At 38.4% G+C, this 17266-nt stretch overlaps 2 protein-coding genes across 4 annotated transcripts; one reads left to right on the top strand and one right to left on the bottom strand.

The window, feature by feature from the left end:
* Nucleotides 1-674: 674 nt before the first annotated feature.
* Nucleotides 675-3959, bottom strand: LOC142548978 (uncharacterized). 3 transcript variants are annotated; one of them, XR_012821033.1, is made up of 5 exons: nt 3661-3958; nt 3417-3570; nt 3150-3314; nt 965-2069; nt 675-820 (listed from the first exon to the last, which is right to left on the bottom strand). XR_012821033.1 is itself a non-coding variant. In XM_075657670.1 (4 exons), the coding sequence occupies exons 1-4, from the start codon at nt 3846-3848 to the stop codon at nt 1155-1157; spliced, it is 1419 nt and encodes a 472-aa protein (XP_075513785.1). In that variant the 5' UTR covers nt 3849-3959; the 3' UTR covers nt 884-1154. The 3 variants fall into 3 exon arrangements, 2 of the variants coding, with proteins under 2 accessions (XP_075513785.1, XP_075513784.1); XM_075657670.1 differs by lacking the exon at nt 675-820 and having other exon boundaries at nt 884-2062; nt 3146-3314; nt 3661-3959; XM_075657669.1 differs by lacking the exon at nt 675-820 and having other exon boundaries at nt 884-2069.
* A 523-nt stretch (nt 3960-4482) lies between these two features.
* On the top strand, nt 4483-17266 carry LOC142548979 (ABC transporter D family member 2, chloroplastic-like). Its single transcript, XM_075657671.1, is given in 11 exon segments — nt 4483-4863; nt 4979-5177; nt 5281-5348; nt 13172-13202; nt 13205-13494; nt 13638-13802; nt 14333-14561; nt 15122-15354; nt 15444-15768; nt 16189-16448; nt 16839-17266. Coding segments are annotated over 11 exon segments (2262 nt in total). The 5' UTR covers nt 4483-4587; the 3' UTR covers nt 17025-17266.

The following is a 17266-nucleotide window of genomic DNA, read 5'->3' as shown; positions in this document are numbered from 1 at the left end:
AGATTGCGAACTTGAAAAGTTCCAACAAAATCATATATCAGACTGGCTAAACTAGTTTGGACGTTATTTATGCTAAGCGGACGCTATCGGTTGTTGTATATGTGTCATCCAGCTCGAGCTTGCAGCGTCCGATTATTATAGATAACGTTCAGACTAATCTAACTTATCTGAAATATGACTTTTCGAAAATTGAATTTTCTTTTTAATAATTTTGCAACTGATCATTTTGATCAATTAACACTGTTCTTAGAGAATCCCCTGAGTTATAGAACCAGATCTCTATTTTTCACATATAAATGTAATTAATAGGTTATGGGCCCACCACGCTTCGGCTGCACAATTCTGATTTGGCTTCAATTGATTTTGATAAGGGTTTGGAAGAGATTTATGGAAGAAGTTTGGGGGAAAATGATGAACCCTAGCTATCTCAATTTTCTGGTATATGTGGTGAAGAAATGAGTAAAATATCATATCTCCTAGCATTTAAACACCTAAAGTCGTGTTCTCCAACTTGTGGGATGCTGGGACGATCATCAAAATACTTTAGTTCACCATATTTCAAATGATGTAGATGGTGTTTGTGCAATTTTTATAAAATATTAATGTTTAGAATGTCTATTTAATTTTCACATCGGAGAAATGTGTATTTTATATTTCACATTAGATTTAGCGGAAAAAACCCATTGAACTTTTCATCATGCTTCTGTCAATACAGCTGTATTTGATTTGAAAATTATTACAATTTGGCAAATGATCATACACCCAAGACTCATTGGCCGCATAGAATTGTTCTGTTAGACCATTGGGGCGGTCAATTCTGCTCCAAACATGTACCATTTATTGAGAATCTCAGCTGATATTAACACAGAAAAATTAAAGCATATACAGTACTATGTAGAACATGATATAAAAGAATCTAAGTGGAGCTTAGGATTTGTGGCTGAAGTGACTTATTGCTTTACACTGCGGATCGCAATAGTAGGCAGCTAACCGTTCTACTGCAGTGAGACAATTAACATCAAATTCTTTCCTGTAAATGCAAATGGAACAGGCAAGATTGGTACAGATATCAGATTACACCGGGCAGTCTCATCTTGCTATATTAAAGGGGCAGGGAAACATTCTGGATGTCTTCAACAAATAATGGTTTGTCATTACCGCCGGAACGCATTCTTATCAGTATCTGACCTTCCCTGTGAATAATGAGTTCGACGCCGAACACTCTCCTCAATGGTCGAGCTTCCTCCCTTCTCAGCACCGTATATACTTTTTTGAGCAGTATCCAGGAAGTTTCTCCCAGCATATGCTTGATCTCGAAGAGCTTCCTGAGCATCACTTTCTGCAGCCTTGTCAAGCCTTTTCCATCTTTGCACTTCGTGCACTTCAGCATCCATTTGCATCTCCCGCAGTCTAGCAGCCCTATCTTCTGCTGTAAGTTTAACAGAATTTTGAAGCCTATTGTTTGAATCAGGTCTTGGTGGCTTTTGAGAAGATTTGAGCCGGATTTGCGTGTCATAATGAGATTCAGAATGCCTTTCTGAAATATGTTCTTGCTTGTCATGACGAGACTCAGAATGCCTGTCTGAAAAACGTTCTTTGAGTTCAAAATCATGACGACTCTTCTTTATTTTCCGTGCATCATCACTTTTCTCATGTTTGGGATCAAGGTGGCCATTTTGGTTGTCATGAAGAGATTTGACCTGTCGTTGTTCTGAAGAATATTCTTGATGTTGAAATTCATAATGATCCTTCCACCCTTTTCGTCCACTATTGTATTTGGTGTCCTGATGGCCACCAGATTGCCCTTCTTTGTACTGCTTGTCATAATATCTCTTTCTTCTATTACCCCTTTCGCTTGATTCTTCATCAGAATTCTGAGCTTCTTCATGGGAAGATTCTTCATATTTTTTGCATTTTTGATAAAACTCTGATTGTTTTTTCACAGTGAACTCAGTATCTTCTGAATCAGAATCACTTTTCGATGATGAGCGTTTCCGATGTTTAGACTGCTTCTCACGACGTTTCTTTCTATGTTTTTCCTCCTCATTGTCCTTCTTTTTCGCTTCTACCTGTAATTTGACAATTGAACTAGTGACAATTTGACAAAGATCTAGTGCACATCACTTAAACACCCTCAATAGGGTGTATATAACAATCATTTGACAAATATAGAGTAAAATACTTTCTAGAGATCTTTTGCGTAATAGATAATAACAATCAATAATACAAGGTGATATGTCGGATATCACATCAGATTGGTTGGGGCAGTTGCATCGAATAGTCTGGTAGATGACTCTGGATCTACGCGATGATTGAATGTGGCAAGAATCCTATGTTTATACTGCATTCCAGAAAGTTTGAAAATTCGATACAAGTCTTTGGCCAAGCACCAGATTGTCGACTCATTTTCCAGTCATGTCTTTTGAACACAAGGAGATGGGCTTATGAAAACATTAACAGAAGAGAATAATGTTCCTCCCCATGGATCCTATCAAACTTGAAATGGGAAAAAAAGGCATATTTCTCCTAAAACATCGCCACTAGTGGCACTTTAAAACCAACCATTGACCCTTCGCCATAAGCCCCAAATACCCAACCTAATACAATAACTAAAAAACATCACACTAACGTGGCATAGCAATTTCTAATGGCTTGATTTTGAGATAATTGATCATTCTGATCTAGCATGCATTTCTAAAGTAAACCTAATGGAGATATCGAAGTATATATTAGATTGAAATGCAGATTAAGGCCAATTTATATTATACTAGATCACTTTGTTCTCATCAGAGTGAAAAGGAGGACAACCCAAAACAGTTTTAATTAAATCTTCGGAAAAATAGCCTTGAATTCTTTATATGAAGTGTGGCACAAACATATTAATGAAGTTGCATAAATTTGCTCTTTCATCCACCATTGCGCCTTCTGTAAAATAATTGAGTACTTATTCCATACAAAAACAACAAGTTGAAAACAAAGGTCCATATTTGAAACACAACCAAAAGATGCTATAGTGAGGCATCAAACAGTCTTTTATGTTGTCCTAAAATTGTTTCTATGCACCAAATCATGAGTAGCACCAGAGAGATTAGCAAAATGAGGTGGACCAAAAACCATACCAAATAAATGTTTTCATCCAATGGACTTACAGATTTGTGAATCATGGCCATTTGAACTGGGTTATTCTTGACACGAGCAAGTGCTTCCTGCTCTCTCCGACGGATCAAAAGCAAAGGATCTGAATGCAGTTTCCTCCAAGTATCATTTGCTGATTGTGGTTTCTCGTCAAACAAAGCCCCTGGAACTGCCGATTGCTATTCGATATGACAACCATGCAATGCATACATTAATACTTCAAACACCAGGCCAATTTCCCATAACAATAAAAATATAAAAGAAGAAAAGCCTTTGACAACCTGAGCGGTAGCAGTAACCGAATTGGCAACAGAAGAGGAAGGGGCAGCGTTTTCGGGATCATTCTTGGGCAAAGATTCAAGAGCCTTGAAACCGGAAGTCCCCTTCCCAACAGCTAATCCCGATTCATACAGAAAGTCCAAACGCTCTTGCTTGCTGCAATAATCATTTCAAATAAATTAAGAAAGAACCCATAAGCCCTAACTCTCTATCAGACCATAATACAATAGAATAGTGAGAAATTACGGTATAAGGCCAGCTTGTTCTTGGAGCTGGCGAAACTCTGATCGCTCTCGTTCCTCGTGTATCTGCTTGCGGAGTTCCTCGAGCTTCTTCTGCTCGGCTTCGTGCTTCTGCTCGGCCTTCCACACATTCTCGATGTTGCGCAGACTGCCCGTGTGCCATCCCTTCTTGTTTAGAAACTTCAGCGCCATCTCCAAACGATTCCGCAGAGGAAATCAACTTGACAACTTGGAACCGGATTTCCGATTGTGGTGGTCAGCAACTTGCGGAATGCCTTAAAATAGATAGTCAAATTAGTAATTGCTGAAAAATTGAACAATCTTTTGTCGTGAATATATAATTATTTTTAGTTAATATGTATTTTGATTTTGATTATAAATTAAAATTTTTTGATTAATTAAAGAGTAGGTCTCTTGTGAGACGGCCTCACGAATCTTTATCTGTGATACGAGTCAATCCTACTCATATTCACAATAAAAATAATATTCTTAGCATAAAAAAATAATATTTTTTTATTGATGACCCAAATAAGATATCCGTTTTATAAAATAAGACCCGTGAGACCGTCTCAAACAAATTTTTGTAAAAAAAAAGTGTATATTCAAACATAATCTTAAACATGTTAAATAGTTTGGTAACATTTAGAAATTCCATTTTTTTTAAAAAAATACTATCAAATGTATTTATTTATTCGGATGAGTTTCAATTTTTCCATATTCAACTTTTATTTTTAAATATTTGATATGTTGTAAATTATTTTTTTTGTATTATTTACAAAATTCTCAAAATGACGTGGCATATGATGAGCCGCCATATGCGGATAATATATTTTTTACATTGGAAAAATTCCAACCCAATTCAGCTGAGCACCACCGCTCAGCGGAGTGATTCAGTGGCATCAATGGCGGCCAGAGCTGTAGAGCAAGCCCAATGAATTGGAGTTGGATGCTCGTGACATCTAGCGAAATGATAGAACTGGAATCAACAGTGTACCTTTCGCCACAGAAATTCCACACTCCTCAAGCTTTTTCAAGAAGGACCACAGCTATTCAAATCAGCGGGAAAATCAAGTATCACAAATTTTGTCGGTTCAGATTGGTTCCTAATCGTTCATTTTCCAGTGCTACTCGGAGGAAAAAATCGGGTCCCTCTCTGTTTCCAGTTTTTGTTAGTGATTTTTCCTCTGCTTCACCGGAATCTGATCAGGTTGTTTGTTCATGATTCAATTATCCAAGTACGGCTCACGATGTTGACATATGACAATGCCTTCAAATTTGCTGGCTTGTTTTAAAAGAATGTTTTGGTTTTGTTTTGAGTATAGGAGAATGCGCGGAGGAAGGCCCCAAATGTCCAACTCCGACTGAAGAGGTTTTGGGAAGTGGCTGCACCTTATTGGTTTTCCGATGATAGGGTCCACGCTCGGTGGCGGCTTGCAGGCGTTTTTGCACTTACTTTGGGGACGACGGGTATCAGTGTTGGTTTCAACTTTCTTGGCCGTGACTTCTATAATGCCCTTGCTAGTACGATTTCTCCCTTGTTCTTTTCATGTTATTGTACTATCTTTGCAGCTGTTTGATTTACTAACGAGGGTGACTTCTCTGGCGTGTTCTCTTGTGATTGAAGACAAAGACCAAGAACAGTTTACCAAGCAACTGATGTATTACTTGGCTGCTTTTGCTATTGGAATTCCGGTGAGCACATTGCTCCATTTTCTTAGGTATTTCTCGTGTTAGTCTTCTCTGCATTCTTTACAGGATGTGAAATGCCTTCATTGCTTGTACCATGAATATGATGATTGATGCCTAATATCCAATCTGAATCGATATTGCTTGAATCTTTTTCTGTCTAAAATGCATTTAGAGCCCTCGTGATAATTAAATTATGCTGAAACCCCTTGTGTTAATATTGAGGATACCAGATCTTTGTGTTAGAAAATAGCCTACAAACCCTTGTGCTATTGAAAAGTATGCAAAAAGATCCATTCTTGCATCTAGCCAGAGGCCCAGAGATGCTGTTGCATGCGCTTGATCCTCACAACTCAAGATCATTGTCCCAGTGTTGCCAGTTAGCCATCATCTACTCCATGGACATGGCTATAGCATCATAACAGTCACCTCAATCCAACGCATGGCTACAATAGCAAGGATCAAGACTCAACATTTCAAATTTAGTAAATGCATCAAATGGCAATCATGACAATGAGTGCTAACAATTTGAGTGATAATCATTGAGTGACTTTGAAATACTCACGGGTCGATTGATTCACTATCACAAAGAAATCAGATAATCACCAATATTTAACATTACACCAATTATGGAAAAATCTTCTGTCTTACCTAGTGGTAAGGTGATGAAAATCTTCTGTCTTACCTAGTGGTAAGGTAATTTTCATCAAGTCATTGGTCCAGCTAGAAAGCAATTTTTATCTGTCGATCTACATCAAACAATCTGCTTCTATTTAACATTTAGCCAACATATAAATACTTAACACATTTGATAAATTGTTGGAAATTTGAAGCTACAGGCCGAATTACTAATGTGAAAATGATTTCAACACCTTATTTGAAATTTTTTAACAAAGCACTAGATTCTAAAAAAAATTACCAAAACCTATAAAATTACACTTTTACCAACCAGTGCCTATATAATACTTTTAACATGCTAATAATATAAAGCATTTTAGACCATCGAACTTCAAATAGATATGTTTTCTCAATTGATAGAAAATAAACATTTCCAAATTATTACTTGCCATCATTTTGTTTGGTCACTACCTTGAGGATGATCTAATTTCAGAATGTTGTTACTTGAATTGAAATGTGTCATAAAGCAGCTCCATTACAGACTGTATAATTCCTGTGAATTGTTTAGTGGTGTTCATTTACCTATTTAGGAATATATCAACGCAGGGGATGTATGGGCCTTATTTTATTGTTTCAGGCTCCCAAAGGAATACTGTTGCATGTCAAATTTTCTTTACATCTTATATGCTATTGAAGCTTTAGTAAAAAACACTTCACATCTTAGATGCTCCAAATTCAGTTATTCATCCTAAGACTTTTATTAAGGAGCTTGAAGTGAGAGAATTTTTCAAAAATGCTCTCTACCTCCAGAATTCCTTCAACAACGATGACCCTTCATCTTCAGTAATGCAGCTTAATATTCCACTCCTCTGATCGCAACCGTTCGTCGTCGCCGGCGTCGTTTATCCGGCCACCGGACGGTTTTCTTCGGATCTATCGCGATGCAAGCTAGGGCCAGTGGGCTTCCGTCTTCAGTGCTTTTGCCTAATAATAGAGACGAAGGGGTTAAGATCGAGTTTAAGTGGTTCTCGGTTAAATGGGCAAACAGAGGAGGCTCGGTTCGTTGGACTGAAAGAACTAGGAATGCGACTTACTTCCTAGACTTGGATAGAAGCGAGGCTTGTTGGATCAGTTTAAAAATCAGAAACTTCATTCGTAACCCTCATTCCTGCACGGACTTCTACCGTTTCAGGGGCTGCAATGCAACGATCGTAGTCCACAGATTTGTCAACAAAAGAGGATGGTTCCTGGAGATTTCTAGACTTAGCAATCAGGGGAAGAAACAGAACATAATCATACCCAGTGGACTTAAGCTTCAAGGATGGAATAGGATCTCAGATATTCTCATTAAATTACTATCAGGGAGACAATTGACGGTGGGTCACAAGTATGTTAAGCAAAGTAATGAGCCTATATCTATTTCAAGGAATCAGAAGAAAGTTAAGGTCGGAGATCGGGCCCTTCAGCAAGATTCGTCTAAGGACAAGGACGCCACATACTGTAAGTCATCAGAGACAAATTGGAACGAGGCTATTATAATCACTAGAGGAAGGGTGAACGTGTCTTGGGATCAGGTTGCGAGGGTTTTAGGTAATGATGTTAAGAGGAGGATCGAAATTCATCCTTTCCAAGCAAACAAAGCGGTTTGGTGGCCTGCTCATCAGAAGGAACGGGAGCACTTTACTCATCTAAAAAGAGGTTTCTTCGATGGTGGAGTGGCTTTAGATTTCGAGAAGTGGAGTTCTGAAACCATTGCAAAAGAATCGGTTCTCAGTTGCTGTAACAGCTGGATCAAGATTGCAGGGCTACCTTGGCATTTATGGACATTCGACGTTTTCAAGGAAATAGGGGAGCAATGTGGGGGCCTTATGGAGATCAGCAAAGACACAGGTCTCCTTCGGGACTTAGCTGCTGCGAAGATTAAGGTCAAAGGAAAAAGAGATGGCTTTATTTCCAATCGAGTTCTGTTAAAAATCAACGGGTTTACCAAGGATCTTACTATCAGCGTTGACACTTTCGACCGTAAGGCTTACGAGCTTTACGGTAAACAGACTTATGCTCAAGCTCTGATCAACGGGAAAAGGATATTGGATGGCGGGGAAAATAATAACATCTGCCGAGACAAGACGGAAATTGGAGAACCAACTCTGTGCATTTCGGAACGAGGGGGAGGACAAAGGGCTTACAAGCAGAGCAGCGGACAAGCTTACTGAATCTTCAGTGAAGTCAGCCAATCCTAAGGATAGAAAGGTGGATAAAATATTGCAGCGGATCTCACCAAAAAAATTCGAGGATTTTACTAGCTCTCCTATCCATTCATTATCCAATGGAAATGGGGAGGAAAAGGATCTTTCTAAGCAAGTCGACGAACATCTTTCACCTTCTAATCCAGTTGGGCAGAAGGACTCATCAAGCTTCAACAATTCATTCCTCTTGATTACTGGGGAAGTTAAGGTAGGGGAGTCAGTTTTTGTTAACGAACTAGAGGACTTGACCAAGACAAGAGAGTGCGAGACGACACAGATGACCTTGATTTACAACAACCGGAAGATGACCAATGGCAATAAGGGTTTGCATCCACAGAATCGGGCAGCATCTTCTCCTCTCAATCAGAGTTGCAGACAAATCATGAAGCAGTAGATATGGATTTACAAAAGCTGTTTCAGGTAGAAGAGGAAAAGCAGTTTGACAACCAACCTTCGATTCAAGGTAACACTGAACCTCTTGGGGGTAAGGTACTTTCTTGTTTACCTTCTTCAAATTCCAAGCTTCCTTTTTCTCTTCATTCTTTTTTCCCCGCGTCTTTTATTGCTTTGGGTCAGTCTAGTGGGTTTTTAGGAGGGGGTCAATCAATTATTCCTGACAATTTGGGGTCCGAGAGAGATACTCAACAAAGGGTTGAAGAAGCAGAAGGAAGAAGGGCACAAATATCTTCACAGAAAGAATGCACTATTTTAACAAGTGAAAAGGAAGTGATCAAATCTACGGGTAAGCTTAGCAGAGAGCTAGTTAGGTTGCAGAGCGGAGTCAACTATGAGAAAGGATCGGCTTCGAAGGGTCCCAGTCGTCTGTTATGAAGATTTGTTCATGGAACATTAGAGGGGGAGGGTCATCTCGTAGAAGGGATTTAGTAAGACTGTTAATTCGAAAGGAAAACCCAGACATTGCAGTTTTCTTAGAAACCAAGAGTATTACAGTTGATCGGCGATTTGTTTCAAGTCTTTGGAAGTCTAGATTTGTTGATTGGGTGTGTTTACCCGCGGATGGGCGATCGGGTGGCATCATAGTGTTGTGGGATCCTCGAGTGGTTGAGGTTTGTGATAATTTGATTGGGAATTACTCGGTATCAATTCAAATCAGGCGCCATGATGATATATCATGGTGGTTCTTCGCTGTTTATGGGCCATGTAATCCGCGGCATAGAGAGTTATTTTGGAGGAATTAGCAGGTTTGAATTCAATTTGCGGAGTTAGGTGGTGTGTAGGAGGCGATTTTAACGTGGTTCGAAATTTGGATGAAAAGTTGAATAGCAAATCACTCACAACAAGCATGCGATGCTTCAATGCTCTCATTGAGGAGTTGTGTCTTCACGATCCCCCTTTATTGAATGCGAAGTACACTTGGTCCAATTTCAGAGATAATCCAATTTGTAGCAGATTAGACAGGTTCCTGTTATCTGAGGGGTGGTTGGCTATATTCCCAACGTTCAGACAGTTAGTGCTTCCAAGAATTACTTCTGATCATCACCCCATCGTATTGGACACAAAGAGGCTCAAATGGGGACCTTCACCTTTCCGATTTGAGAACGTATGGTTGTCACACAAAAATTTTCATCAGTCCCTGGCATCGTGGTGGAATGTTGGGAATTTTCAGGGATGGGCAGGTTACAAATTTATGAGGAAACTAAAAGAAACAAAAAAAAATGTCTCAGTTTGGAACAAGGAATTCTTCGGTGATGTTAATATCAAAATAAAAGAGTTACAATTCAAGGTCTCCCAATTAGATGAGAAGGAGGAAGCAGGTATTTGGTCAAGTGAATTAAAGGAGCAACGTAGGGATGCAAGAAGCGAGTTGGAATTATTAACTATACGGAAATTGCAGATGGAAAGTCAAAAAGCAAATGTTAAATGGCTGACTGATGGGGATCAAAATTCCAAGTTCTTCCATTCATTGCTGAAAAATAGAAGAAATAAAGCATTGATAGAAAAGATCGAGTTGGATGATGGGTCACTACTTACATATGAAACAGAGATTGAGAAGGCCATCATTGATTATTATAAAAGATTGTTCAGAAAATCAGAGGGAGATGGATCGGGCTTAGAGGGACTGGAATGGATGCCCTTAAATTCCGAGGAAGCATCGAAACTGGAAGAGCCTTTTTCCGAGGAAGAGATTAGACGTGCACTGTTTCAGTGTGATGGAAACAAGGCCCCGGGACCGGATGGTTTCAGTCTAGCTTTCTTTCAAAAATGTTGGGATACGATTAGGGATGATCTATTTTATGTTTTTGATGAATTTTTCAGAGATGGCATCGTAAACGGGATTACCAACGAAACATACATGTGTCTCATTCCAAAAAAACAAGAGGCAATGAAAATCAAAGACTTCAGACCGATCAGTCTAATAACCAGTTTGTACAAGATTTTGGCTAAAGTTCTAGCTAACAGATTGAAAGAGGTGTTGAGCAAAACAGTGGCGGAAAATCAATGTGCTTTCATTGACGGTAGACAGATAACAGATTGTTGCCTCATAGCTAACGAAGTCGTTGAGGAGTATAGAAGGAAAATGAAGAACGGTTGGATCTTGAAAGTTGACTTTGAAAAAGCTTACGATAATGTGGATTGGAGTTTCTTATATTTCGTGCTGGAAAAGAAGGGCTTTGGAGCTAGTTGGAGGAAATGGATTAAGGGTTGCGTTTCGAATGTTTCATATTCCATATTCATTAATGGGAGACCGAGAGGGAAGTTCAAAGGGGAGAGGGGTCTCAGACAAGGGGATCCTTTATCCCCATTCCTATTTAATTTAGTGATTGATGGATTAGGGAGAATGGTTGATCAAGCTAAATTTACAGGCACTGTTAGAGGACTCGAGGTTGGGAGAAACAAAGTACAAGTTTCACATATTCAATTTGCGGACGACACTCTCTTCCTCGTCCAATCCGAGCAACATGTGAAGGCAGTCGTAGAAATCCTCAAACTGTTTTGCTCAAAATCTGGGTTGAGGATAAATTTCGAGAAGAGTTCTTTGCTTGGCTTGAACCATTCGGATGATATAGTTGAGGGTGCGGCTAGGACAATTGGATGCAAGACAGAAAAATGGCCTATCAGATACCTCGGAGTACCTTTAGGAGGAAATCCAACTCCATTGGAATTTTGGATACCTGTAATTTCCAAGATGTCCACTAAGTTGGCATGTTGGAAGAAGGGTTTCCTTTCAAGAGGTGGTCGTTTAACTTTGATTCAGTCGGTTTTAAGTGCTTTACCTACATATTTTATGTCTTTATTCAAGGTCCCAAATCGAGTGGCGATGCTTATGGAAAAACTGATGAGGAATTTCTTATGGGATGGACCTGATGGGGACTCGCACTGTCACGTTATTAACTGGAATCAAGTTTGCAAACCGAAACAGCAAGGTGGCCTAGGCTTAGGTAACATACTTCTAAGGAATAAAGCGTTACTCGGAAAGTGGTGGTGGAGATGCGCGGTCGAGGAAAGTCCTTTGTGGAAACGAGTTGTGGGCAGTATTTACGGGGTCCAAGGTAACGGATGGGATTTAAGAGAGGCAAGAAGTTTGACGTTTAGAAGCCCGTGGAAGTATATCTCTCGGACTCATTCTCTTTGTTGGCACTTGATTGGCTCGGTTCTTAAGGGCGGGAATATTTTGAGGTTTTGGGAGGATAGATGAGTGGGTTTGTGTCCTTTTAAAGAGTGTTTTCCTCTTCTTTATCTTCTTTCTGAGTCTAAGAACAAACCAGTTAATTTTTTTTACTCGGTTACCGTTAGTCAAGGTCTTTCTTCAGTTCAGTGGGAAGTGCGTTTTAGAAGAGGGTTGAATGATGCTGAATTGGAAGAGTTCACATCTCTATCTGGGGAGTTGCATTCAGATTTTTTGAGTGTGGGGGTTAGGGACATTAGGGTTTGGTTAGGGGATTCTTCGGGTCTTTTCTCTGTTGATTCTTTATACTCCTCTTTTTTCAACAATAGTTCCAATTCAACCTTCCCTTTCATCGATCAAATTTGGAAAGTGTCAATCCCACAAAAGGTGAAAGTGTTCTCGTGGATAGTTGCGTTGGGAAAATTGCAAACGAGCGACAAAGTGCAGATAAGGAATCCAAATTACACTTTATGTCCGCAGTGGTGCGTATTGTGCAAAAAAAACGAGGAAAATCAGGATCACATATTGGTTCAATGCTCTTACACGAGAAGTATATGGATCAAGGTCATGCAACACTTGGGATTTGAATGGACCTTTCCTCTAAACTCAAGAGATATGTACCTTATGGAACATAGCTACCAAGGAAAAGGCCTAAAACATTTCTGATGCATCATTATTCATTGCTTATTTTGGTCGATATGGCTGGAACGCAACAACAGACTATTCAACGACATAGAAGAGCTTTCAGAGAATCTGTGGGAAACAGTTAAGATCAGGGTGGCAAGATGGACAGTAGCGACTCCGGCGTTTAAACATCTACTATTTTCAGATCTTGTTAGGGATCGGTGTTTTATTTCATGATGAATTATTGATAGTCTTAAGCTTAGTCTAATTTCCATTTCCTAGTCTTTGTTTCGTGGATCGCTTATCCACTTCGTAATGTAATCTTTCACTTATTATTAGCAATATAATAGTTTCTTATCAAAAAAAAAAATATATGCTATTGAAAGTATTCAATTCATAATATTCTGATTGATTTATGTCATACACAGCACCGAATGTCTTAGGTAGGATTTTCAGTGATAAAGTAAAGGAATTAGAGAATATTCTTGATTGTGTTAACTTTAAATTTTATTTATGACAAAATTAAGAATTTTTCCTGGAATTTTCTTTTATTTGCTCCATTTAAATCCAGGACATGGTCGGAGACTCAGAATGTTACTATATATGAGCTCAAAGAATGCTTCCTCATGTTTTTTCCCTTTCTTCATTTTGATTTTTGTCTTAGCTTCTGCTGATTTTAGGAGTTATTCCTACTCATATTATTTTATTTTCAGGTTTTTGTTTTGAGGGATTATGCAAAAGATACTCTTTGAGATGGAGATCTTGGATGACAATCTATTACATGGATCGATATTTGAAGAATAGAACTTTTTACAAAATACAATCTCAATCAATAATTGATAACCCCGATCAGAGGATTGTTGATGATTTAAGTTCTTTCACAGCAACAGCTCTGGCATTTTCCTTGACACTCTTCAATGCTACCGTGGACTTGATATCTTTTAGTAATATCTTATATGGAATCTATCCACCACTTTTTCTCGTTCTTCTGGGTTACTCACTTGGAGGAACAGCTATCAGTATTGTCCTTGGAAGGGTAAGTCTCACCTTAAACATCACGTAGTTTTAAAATACATAGATGTGCTTCTTTAAAAACTCCTTGGAGCAATATAATATTTTTATCATAAACGAGTGTATGCAACAACTTATCTTCGAGTATTGAGAACTTTTTACCTTCAGGGACTGGTGAATCTGAACTTTTTGCAAGAGAAAAAAGAAGCAGATTTTCGTTATGGACTAGTGCGCATTAGAGAAAATGCTGAATCCATTGCATTTTATGGCGGCGAACAAAATGAGATGCAACTTCTAATGCAGCGATTCAGAAGTGCATTCGAAAATCTCAGTGTATGAAAGTTATAAGACTGTCTTTTGCAGTACAAGCTTTTAACCCTTCTGACCAGCCATTTGTGCTGTTTCCACTTCATTTCTATTTTGAACCTTGACTGTTTCACTTTTCATCTTATAAAATTTCAAACACGGGGGTGGAATCAATCTTTCACAGTTATTTGTGAAATTGTGAAATGCAACATGAAATAGAGAATTATGTAAATCTAATTCTAATTAACTTTTGATTGACTTGATTGTTTCCCTGATTGGTTGGTTGATGTACTGCCTTTGCTTTGTCACTGGTTGCTGTTAGTGTCTTGATGAATATAGGGACAATGAAAGGGATACTCAAAATGGGAGTCTAGAAAAAGCAAGTGCAAATATTATGCGTCAACGATCCTTGAAATACCTGTGAAATTGATATTTCTTTCATCTCCATCCATTCTTTCAAAATCAGTATTATTCCTTTATAAAAAGCTGTTGATAGTTGATATCATTTAAGTCGCTTATCTTATTATATTTAAAATTTTCCATTTAAAACTTTACAGCAATTATTGATATCTTCCAGAAATCTGGAGTTCTTCACCAATGGCTACAGATACCTGATCCAGATTCTTCCTGCAGCAGTAGTCGCACCCATGTTTTTCTCTGGAAAAATTGAATTTGGAGTCATTAATCAGTCTGTATCTGCATTTAATCACATTCTTGGAGATTTTTCCCTCATAGTGTACCAATTTCAGGCTCTCAGTGCCTTTTCTGCTGTCATTGAGCGACTAGGTACATCAATATATTCTCTTTGAAAAGTGTATTAAGATTGTCTCTTGAATATCTTAAAGTCAGAGCAACTGTTATCACATAATTCTGATTTCATTAGATGCTGATGTGTGGAAACCACCTGGTGTTGTTGATGTGTCGAAGTTCTATGTTGAGCTGAGGTGATGCTTCATGAGTAAACAATTTGAAACTTAGTTGATAATCGGTTTTAGAATTTTGTGTCAGCCATCATGGCCACAATTTATTTACCAGCTTCACTCATTTGGATTTAGATAGCTCGTTAAATTTGGTATGCATATGTTGTTGATAGAAGACACAGTATGGTGAGAATCACCTTTTTATTTGGTGAATGTGCATGGAGTACGATAGTTTATATTGGCTATGTCAGAACAATGTCATCGCTGATGCTATCCTTGTCCTTTTTTAAAAAAAATTGTGCTTTTGCAATTTGATTCATGGATCTTTCACATATACTGCTACATTTCTTTTGTAGCATTATCGATGGTTGTAAATTTCCAACAGCATGCCAAAATGCGATTTAATTTAGAAAGTTTAAATCTCAGGAGAATTCGACGATCTTTTAAACAGCAAAGAGACTAGAAGTGATGCTGACAACTTGGAAGAAATCTGTCGTGAATTATGCGTTATTTCTGACTGTAGCATTTCTAATGGATCTGTGCCCCTTGGCAACAGTTCAAAGTTATTGAGTATCAATCATTTAACTCTAATGACTCCAAGCGGAGCAACACTTATCAGGGATTTGTCTTTGGACGTCTATGAGAGGAACCACTTGCTGGTTAGTAATTGTATTTCATTATTAAGATTGTAACTGAGTTGGGAAAGTGAAAGAATGGATTGGTTAAAGGTGCTTGGCTTGAGTAACAGATTACAGGACCTAGCGGAAGTGGTAAAACTTCATTACTAAGAGCTGTAGCTGGTCTCTGGAGCTTTGGAAAGGGCACTATCACAACTTATGAGACAAATGAGGGAGATCCTCTGTCACAGTTTTCTTCAAACCTGACTTCTCTTGAAGTAAGTTCAGTGGACAAGACCAAGGGCCATGAAAACAGACAGAGAAATGAACGTTCTAGAGGTGTATTTTTCCTTCCTCAGAAACCATATATGGTTTTGGGAACGCTTCGTCAACAATTGCTTTATCCTACTTGGTTTGAAGATTCAATTTCCATGTCAGACAACGATAAACCAACTGGTATGATATCTCATATATGCCACCTCATCCCTGAGTATCACCATGCATGCCTGAAACTGTTTTAACGCTCATTAACCTATGAAAGGTTTATATGTTGTGAGGACTTCAAACTTTTGTATGTTTCAATTAATTACGGATAATTTCATTGATTATGAAATACACAAACAGTCGACCATGTAGGAAAGTCCTAGGAAATGCTAGACGTCTAACTTAACCAATTTCACAATGTTTTAAAATTGGTAATTATCTTGAAATATTTTTGTTATTTTTTTACCACTCTAGGACATTCTAAACGCACGTTAACTGAGTAGGTTGATAAGAACATGAATTGGGAAATGCATTGAAGCCTAAAAACTATGGCTGATATGGGTGCACGTGCACTTATTTAGAACTAAAGTTGTTGAGAGATTTATTTTTCAGGTTCACTACCTTTCCTAATGATGGCACAAAACATGGATCCAAGGCTTCAGAAGCCTGCTACTGATGATATAATTCAAGTTCTACACGATGTTCGGCTTGGCTACATACTGTCACGATTTGATCTAGATTCCATATATGAATGGTCTAGTGTTCTTTCTCTTGGTGAGCAGCAACGCCTAGCATTTGCACGTTTATTGCTTTCAAAGCCATTCTTGGTTCTCTTGGATGAATCTACTAGTGCTTTAGACGAAGCCAACGAGGTGACTGAAATTTAATACCTTTGTTTCCCTATAATTTCTTTTTGTGACAAACTTTACATTATGCTTACCAAATCAACATATTTGCTGAAATATCTGGACACTAGGAGTGAAGTGTTCTTGAGTAGTAAAGTCAGCCAATTATGGATCTTCTGCAGCGTACTTGAATAGTTTTTCCAACTCTTTAAAAGCAATACCCAATGTATGGCTGGTTCTTGTCAACACAAACCAGATTCACTCCTTTGTATATATATTTCTTATATTTTGTCACAGATTCGTTTAATGTGTAATTCTATGTGCCTCCTTCCTTTATCGTGGAATTATCATCTGTCTAGTTACTGCTTGTGATTGGCAACAATATCCTTGCTTCTTACACTAAACTATTACTTGCAGACACATATGTATCGGTTGATCGAAGGTGCAGGGATCACATACATAAGCATCGGTCACAGAAAAACACTATACGAATACCATAAGCAAGTCTTGCGTGTATCCCCAGTGGAACCAACAAATGCAGATCGCAACTGGCACTTTGAGCCAATCAATGAAACTTCCACATACAATCTATTGAAGCAGTAACAACAACCCGAAAGGCGTCGAGGTATCATCCTTTACTCCTTTGCTTTGGGATGGCCTTCAAATGATGTACAAGTCCAAGAATTTTTTTTCTACTTTTTTACATGCTTGTGTAGGTTTGTATAGATACAACCAATGGATTTGCCATTGATGTCTCGTTCCTTCGCTAGCGGTGAAGCATATTACACGGATTTAAGAACTGTGGGACAAAAAATCATAAAAGATGATATAGAAATTATTGTCAA

The sequence above is a fragment of the Primulina tabacum genome, chromosome 6, assembly GCF_025594145.1.
Source record: "Primulina tabacum isolate GXHZ01 chromosome 6, ASM2559414v2, whole genome shotgun sequence".
NCBI lineage: Eukaryota > Viridiplantae > Streptophyta > Magnoliopsida > Lamiales > Gesneriaceae > Primulina > Primulina tabacum.
This window is presented reverse-complemented; position numbering and strand designations above follow the sequence as displayed.